Raw genomic sequence first — 8,869 nt, 5'->3', positions numbered from 1 at the left:
CAATCTACAGAATATCCATAACCTTTTAAATAAATTCATAACAATGGTAACTTGGCCTCAACTGTCAATGTCAAACATTTGTCATCCTATTATCGTATCGATGGATGATACAAATCTGACTAATACCAGGTTTTAACTAAAATGTTTTGTATTAAAACATAATAAACAATATCAATGGACGAAAACGAATTCTTTAAGCAGACAGTGCAACACTTGGCTAGGTGTTTATCCAACATACAGCCTACACCATGGGAAAAAGTGAGTAAAACTCTTCGCGTAATGGGATTTTGCGAAATCAATTTTACGACGACTGTTGAGTAACCTGGCGCATAAAAAAGTTGTTTAGTTAAAAAAAGACTATAGTTTTAATTCTTACATGGAATTTGGACAATTTTATGATATTTAACATTAAACAAAAATACATTTTGAATGCATCATTTTTCGTAACTTGATGATCTCATCATTCTTCAGATCTGTGGTAAATTTTCTAGCTAGGAATTGGAGTTGCAATGTATGTACTATAGATACAACCAAATAGTAGGTACCAATAATACATGCCTGGATTTACCTACTCCAATATGGTTCTTCTTCTCCACCAGAGGCCAATTCACTTCATCACTAACCCTGTATTAGGGGCCACCGTTCCAAACATTTTGACACTACTTATCCCTGGGTTAGCAGTTTACACGCAGTTACTCTGGTCTGCTGAAGCCCACATAGTAAAATAACTGCATGTCAGGGTTTCTTAACCCCAGGTCGCGACCCAATTTCGAGTTACTGAATTCTGTTGCGGTTTTTTTTATATATTTTATAATAATATCAGTTTTAGCAGTATGTTTAGGTCACGGGTTTTAATTATATTTATACTTTGGGTCACCAGCTAAAAAGGTTAAGAACCGCTGCCATATATCCCTTCGTGTGGCAAATTCCCGCTCCCGGAGAAAAAGAAATAGACGCATTATGGCGGATGTCATTTTTTATATTAGCGCGTATGTGGCATCTGTCCCGTTCCGGGACACATAATTATTTCGCGCATCTGGCGGCGGCCTGTTCGGGAGAGTAGCTAAGGACTTTTTTAAACGTGCATTTAGGCGGCTAATAAGCATTCTGCACTGCTCTAACTTATACTGAAGCTTAATTATAGAACAAGGATAGACTACACTGCAACAGCCACGTCTCTCTCAGAACTAATCTTGAAACATGAGTCACTTTATAACACCGGCGGGACGCCACCTGATAAGGCCCACATTTAGTAATGCTCCTACTGCTAAAAAATGTATGGAGTGAGGTGATTTTATGACTGTATGTTTTAAATTAGGGTATAGTATTGTAAACAAAATACAAATATTAATGAGAAAAAGTATCATTTATTAATTATGGTATGGTATATCGAGAATTGGAAAAAATACAATGACCATATATTTACTTTACAATATTGTTTTATTTTCACACTTTATACATATTTACCGTCTGCAATATGATAGCGTTCTTAATTAAGAATCAAAATGCTACATTTTATTACGCTTATAATACATAAAAGCAGTAAAATTTAAGTTTTTCTAAACATCGAAGACTAGTTTAAATTGTCCTTCCTAGAGCTGTGCCAAATGTGGTAAAACTTGCAAAATGGCGGCCGCCATAACTAGCCTTTTCCCTTCTCTCCCGGAGCCGTACAGGCGCCAGATGCGCGTAAATGAGCAAAATGGCGGCGCCAGACGAAGGGATAAGGTTATGTAGTTGGTAATTACAAGATTATTTTATTTTACTGCTGGGCAAGGCCTCTCCTCTTGACTTCCACATCTCCCTATACAGAGCTATATTTGGCCACTCACTCAATTCCGCGTCCAGGTCATCTCGCCATCTCTGCCTCGGTCTGCCTTGCCGTCGGTGCCCGTCATGTGGTACCCACCATGTGGCTTTGTGCGCCCATCTTTGCGGGTGCATCCGGCTGACATGCCCGGCCCAGTCCCACTTAAGTTTGGCGGTCGCTTTTCCAACATAAGCTATTCGAGTCTTGGAGCGCAATGTGGTGTTTCGGATACGATCAGTCCTTTTTGCCCCTAATATGCTGCGCTCCATAGCTCGTTGGCAAACCTTCATTCTGGATTTCTGATTCTCAGTCAAAGAATTTATCAGCTTTTGATTAAACTATTACAGTTGTGGTCATATAATTAAGAACGATTTTTTATAGAGAAGATTTTTTCAAACTGAGAAGTGTTACTAACTGTATGTATATTTTTTGTACTTTTCTCGGTATCGTAAAACTTTTCCGTACTAGCGGTAAATTCATTTATACATATACTTGCCTAAAAAATAAATAGATAAACTTTATATATTACATCTAAACTAGTATTATTACTACTTACTGCTGGTCATATAATTAAGAACGCTGAATAGTTTATTTTTATTCAATTTAAATAGAGAACGGACCGCCGCTTTGTGGTTTTAGGTTATTATTTGAATAATTTTGGCGCCATTTAGTGCCGTAAAAGTCTTAAAGGCGATTGCTTCATATAAAAAAACGGGGAAAAATAAAAGTTGTGATAAATCTACAAGAAAAGTAATACTAAACTTCGCGACAAGAATTGGTCGTATAAACACATAGCCGATCATCTGTAATATTCAAAAACTATGGTTTTCCACGCCATAAAGCATTTTGCTACGTATCAAACTACTTCAAATGTTCCGCGTGTACCTAGACAAAGAAAGTCATCTCGTCGAGATGATCGAAATATCGTTCGTTTGGCAAAACAAAATTCTTTTAAAGGGTCTAATGAGTTGAGAAAAGAATATTTTGGCGAAAACAACCCTTCAGCAATCTCGGCACGCAGTATTCGAATGCGTTTGGTGGAAGAAAAGTTGCACGGAAGGATAGCAAGGAAGGTGCCTATGTTGAAACGGTGTCATAGGCAAGCCCGGCTTGCATTTGCAAGAAGATATGAAAATTGGACAGTCAGACAGTGGAAAACGTTCTTTTTCTGACGAGACAAAATAAATAGGGTATGTTCTGATGGCAAACGATATGTAAAACGGCCTCCAAATAAAGCATCCGACCCAAAGTACACAAAAGTAACTTTAAAGCATGGCGGGGGAAATGTAAAAATTTGGGGATGTTTTTCTGGACATGGTGTTGGACCTGTTAGGCTGATAGAAGGAAACATGGATCAATTTCAATACAAAAACATACTGAAAGAAACAATGTTACCATATGCTGAAGGCGTGCTTCGGTTATTTGGACATTCCAGCACGACAATGATCCCAAGCATACTGCACGTACCATTAAGGAATTCCTCACATCGCAATCAGTTTTCTGTCTTAGATTGGCCAGCCAACAGCCCCGATCTTAACCCAATAGAGCATCTTTGGTGCGAAGTCAAGAAAAAAGTTTCAAATCGACAGTGTGGCAATTTAAGAGAACTGTATGACGTATTCTTAGAAGAATGGAACTCTCTCTCTTGCGAAATGTCAAAAATTGATAGATTCAATGCCTCGCCGGTGTAAGGCAGTAATAAAAAAGCCGTGGACATGCTACTAACTATTAATTTTAGTTAAAATGTATTACATTGCTTTTTTTTTCTGTACAAACTTCACGTTAGTGTGATTTAGTTAATCTAAGTTTCAATAAAAAACTTTCGAACAGTTCAATAAATCGTTCTTAATTATTTGTCCAGCTTCATTACTATTTGAATTTGTTACTAAAGAGAATAAAAACAAAATTTGTAAAAAAATTACAGTAATTTTATTCTTTATTCTAAATCCCGTTTGCTCTATTCATGTGGCTATTTCATAACGTAACTAGTTACTTCTAAGAAGGACCCACGACTACACATGACATGGTTTAGTTTAAAAATAATCTGGAACTTCAAATCGTTCTTAATTACGTGGCCACCACTGTATATTTAAAAATTAAATTATCGGTAGCAGATTACGTCCTGCAACCCTATCTTTAAATTACATAAGTAAGCCATAAAATATCATGGTTTGTTTATTTTCGTTTATTAATTCAAGTGGGTAATAAGTAATTAAAGTTAGTTGTTCATACAGTTATCAAGTTATGTTATGTTATGGTGCCATCGGGGTATCATCGTGGTATCGTTGGTGCCATAATGTCCAAAAAATTAAACATTTAAAAAAATATACAAAAATATCTAGTCTTGAGTCATGGTTGCTGCGGTGTACACTTTTAATTTAAGGGTATATATTATAGCTAAAGAGAGTTTTAATTAAGAGTGTTAGTAAGTTGTAAACGGGTGTTTTAATACTTTATTTACTTTTTTCAAGCGTGCATTTGTACGGATCAAAATCGAGTAACAAATCAAATAAACGCAAGTTAATATAACTATGGGTAAGTTAATAATAGCAATACTTGACTGGTAATTTTTGTTACAATAATAAAAACCGCAAATATTTTACGTTAGTACTTTATAGATCGTGCAGGCTGAATAAATTTGTTTTAATGCTCTAGTTTTATTATTCGCTCTTTTTATACACTCGTTTGTCAAATACGACAGTTTGCTTTCTATCATAGACTCAAAGTACAGTCAGTAAGTTGCAGTTAACTTTACCTAGCCCGTTCATGTCAAACATGTTTTTGTGCGGCCTTGGTGCGGCCCAAGTCAATTCAAAAGCAACCGCCAGATTTTCAGTAGTTGTTTTCTATGAAAAGGTTTTGCGGCCCATCTAGTCTATGGTCTTCAAGTTTTTGACCATTGACCAGTGGCTTCAAATTTTACATAGCTGGTCTAGAGTCTAGTTAATGTTCTTTACCTTACAGACGGTGGGCAATTTGGAGTGCATTGGATCGATTCCGGGGTAGGCAGTTGGTAGTTGGTGCCTCAGCAGCGCGCCACCAGCATTAGCGCTATGGCTACCCTGCTGCCTACTCGTGCACGCCATTAATTCTACTATCCTACATATAATATTATAAATGTGAAAGTTTGTGTGTGTGTGTGTGTGTGTGTGTGTGTGTGTGTTTTGTTTGTTACTCCTTCACGCTAAAACGGCTGGATGGATTTGGATGTAATTTGGTAAATATGTAGATAGCTGGACATCTGGAATAACACATAGGTTACTCTTTATCACGATATTCCACGGGATACGCTACGCTGGGCTTAGTCTTGAAATTTTGGACAGTTGTTCTTACAACAATCTAAATGACGATTAAAATTTTCGGAATTCTCAGGGGAATTTTAAAAATCCCAGAATTTCAATTGTACCAGACCAGATCGAATAGCTTACGCGTACGAAGCCGCGGGTAAACTCTAGTATTCCAATAAAGTACTGCTAGTAGTGTAATATTGTGGGACCGCGATGCTGTCAAATTAAAAGTGATCTATCGAACACAAACTATTGCAATAATGAAAAACAGCCTTATAAAAACGAACCCACCTGCCAAGTATGATCTTCAGGGAACTGGATCATGTAATCCATAAAGAAATTTCCCAAGTGATAAGAATCATCGTTCACTTCACCATTTGTTATAACTTGCTGTTTGATCTGCATTTTTCACTTATTTATTATGTATTCTTTATTCATAAAGAAAAGTAATGAAAAAAAAAACAGTCTAGACGTGTTAGTATGCTGTCCAAGCTAAGGGCTTACTGCATTTGATTTGACTAAAAAATATCTACACATTGCCTTTTATTTGTGTTAGAAATCAGTGCAGCGTGGTGAATGGTACAATTCATAAGATACTAATTAGCAGATTACCTATTGGTAATTAACAAAACGCCTAATTGAAAAATGCTATTATGAATTGTACCATTCACCACGCTGCACTGATTACCTTAATGACGTTGATGTTATCTAAATGTATTATGCTTCAAATGTTTCCTAATGATATTATGATAATGATAATGTATAATTATATTTGTTTAATGTTGATAATTTAAATCTCGCCCTTTGACATTTAATAATATGATATCATTTTGTTACTTTAAGACTAGAGTTAGGGAGACTATTGCATTTTACTTTGTGACATTTAATTTTCATTATGATGCGCTGTTATTAATTTGGTCATCTGAATTAACTATATACTCGTATCCTATCTTATGTGATCTACTGCCAGGTCTTTTCAAATGATTTCGTACGCTTGCGCTCTTGTTTGTTTGTAACCTAACTATACCTATGCTGACGAAATAAATAAATGAATTATTATTAAGGGATTAACAACAAGTTTTGGGGTTTCCGCCTTGCGAGTGGCATTTTACCTTACATAGGTGTTTTAATGTACCTGAAGACATAATTTTAAGTCACCAGTCGAAATACCATTAGAAAGTGGTATTTCAAACAAATGGTTTGAATCATACCTGAGACAACGGGAGCAATGTGTCTTAGTGTCAACCTTAAATCACAAATGTCGCACAATGTCTAGTATTAAATCTGACGATCTCATGCATGGAATCTGGTGTGCCCAGGGAGCATACTGGGACCCATTTTATTTCTCTTGTATGTGAATTACCTACCAGAGCTATTGTCCAGCAAAATAATTATGTTCGCTGATGATATTTGTGCCTTTTTGTGTCCATTCTGCTCTTTTCGCTTTTGTTTGTTTGTTTTTGGTATGTATAATGTGACCAAATAAATATATTTTCTTTCTTTTCTTTCTTTCTTTCTTTCTTTATATATCCATGCTATTTGAATTTAAGAGAAACGAAGTTGAAGACCTTAATAATTTAATTACAAATAACTTGTCCATTGTTGTCAATTGGTTAAGTACGCTTAATCTAACCGCAAACATAATAAAACTAAGTGTCTCCATTTTAGAAATATTAGGACTAATAGTGTAAGGCTAGATATAAAATCAAATAACTTGTCGGTTCTGGCTGTAAATGAAGCTAAATTTTTGGGTGTTTATGTAGATGAAAACTTAAACTGGAAAAGCATGTAGATTTTCTCTGTGGCAAACTCAGTAGTTTCATTTTTGCTCTGAAGCGCTTAAAAAACCTTTCTTCTATAAAAGCGGCCTTACAGGCGTATCACGCGTTTTTCAAATCACACATTCTCTATGGATTGGCGGTATGGGGCAGTTGTACTGAAGTCCATCGGCTGTTTAAATTGCAAAAGAGATGTGTGCTTATTTTAAATGGCATCCAGTCAAACCGAGAGTCATGCAGAGCATTTTTAAAAAACTAGGTTTACCCACAATTCCAGCACTGTATGTTATAGAGCTCTGCAAACTAGTCTTTCGAAATGCAAATAAATTTCCTCCAAAAAAAATTTTAATAGCATCAGACTTAATTTGAGGTTTGCTTACGATGTCCGGGCCTATTGCTACGACAACATCTACCAGCGCAGCGCTACTTACGTGGCTGCAAAAGTGTATAACACATTGCCTGTAGAAATTAAGTCACTCAAACACACAAAATTTTTGCCAGCTCTGAAAAGTTTGTTATCGAGTTATGTGCTTAAATGAATATTATAATTTTAACTGTTAGTTATTAAGTGAAATGTATCTAGCTACACCCACTGGGTAAAATTATATTGATTCTACCTGTATTGCATAACATCAGCATGTACCTTATACATATAATTTATGGCTTTATTAAATAAATAAATAAATAAGTCATAAAATCTGTGTCTTTCTGCAAAACCTTAGCTCATAAGAAAAATTATTGCTAGTTAATAAGACTTATTAGTGCTATAATTCTAGGGTTTCTTAGATAATTTTCACGTACGTATTTTTTCCGAGTAGCGAATTTTCATGTCAAGCAAACTTCGCCGTTCTCGTTTTTCAAACAACAGCGTTGCTTTTTCAGGTGATGGGGGCGCCCGATTTCAATATCAATTTTTTACAATACAATACAATTTGCACTTAAAGTTGAACACAGATAAGTGAATCGAAACTTGTGTTCACAACCCCCAATATTTATTGAATCAGGCGTTACTTTGCGGAGGTCCATGTCAATGAACTAAGTTAAGCTTATGCAAAATATGCGTGGGTGCAAACGCATCTATCACCACCAGATGATAGATGATAGATGGTTTGTGTGATTTGTGTGTGTTCTTACAGTGTGGAGGTGGAGGAACTGCATGAACACGCATATTTTGCATAAGCTTAGCTATAGTTAGGTCGCGGGTGAGCAAGGAAATTCTTTTAGTTCCCCAATAATTTCACAAACCCTATCCAGCGATACCATAATATAGGGTTAGACGAAAAAAATAAACACCCCCACTTACGTCTATGTAAATTAAAAACGGCAAGTACTGGGACAGCGACAAGACTCGTACAGTCTACTTTATCGTATCCAGTTGTTAAATAATTATAGGTACCATGCGATCATTCCCTTGCCTTATATTTCAGTATTATTATGTGTTGTAATGTTACTAGTATCATCATTATCATCTCTGCCTATATATAAGTACGTACGTATTTGACAAAGAGAGGCGCATTTTGAGAGGGCTTTAGGTGACTAGGTACCTAGTTTCAAGCGGGTCAATGTGTACTGACTGATAACATCACACAGAGCACTGAATTTTTTCGCAGGTGTGAGCATTCTAAATTTAATATAAACAATAATTAAAACGAGTACATTAGATATAGATCACTAGATAACTGGGTTACGAAATAATAGCAAAACGGTGCCGATGCCGATAACAATCTGTACTATATCAATTTAACTATTTTTATCTAATTAATAGCGTAATAGTTTACTTTGCGGCAAATAATAAGATAGCTCTAAGCTTCAATTTTTCATTTCAATTCGTTATGTCACTAGGTAGGGTCGATGCGTGCATTTGGATCGATTCCAGGTATGCAGCGCCAGTTTTCGCCATAGCAACGCGCCGCCACCCCCACTGCAGGGTAGGCGCCTACCCTGCTGCTCACTCCATGCACGCCATTGGTCAGGTGTTCAGGTCGCTCTTGACA

General features: G+C 36.2%; 1 protein-coding gene across 1 annotated transcript in view; it reads left to right on the top strand.

The window, feature by feature from the left end:
- Nucleotides 1–77: 77 nt before the first annotated feature.
- Pi4KIIIalpha (phosphatidylinositol 4-kinase III alpha) overlaps nucleotides 78–8,869 on the top strand; it is a gene marked incomplete in the record, with an annotated part of 92,318 nt that continues 83,526 nt past the window's right edge. Inside the window, 1 exon segment of the mRNA XM_074092027.1 lies at nucleotides 78–258. Coding sequence (XP_073948128.1) covers nucleotides 175–258 — 84 coding nt within the window.

This window comes from Choristoneura fumiferana, chromosome 9 (genome assembly GCF_025370935.1).
Source record: "Choristoneura fumiferana chromosome 9, NRCan_CFum_1, whole genome shotgun sequence".
In the NCBI taxonomy this organism is placed as follows: domain Eukaryota; kingdom Metazoa; phylum Arthropoda; class Insecta; order Lepidoptera; family Tortricidae; genus Choristoneura; species Choristoneura fumiferana.
The sequence above is the reverse complement of the archived record's forward strand: the minus strand, read 5'-3'. Positions and strand labels throughout refer to the sequence as shown.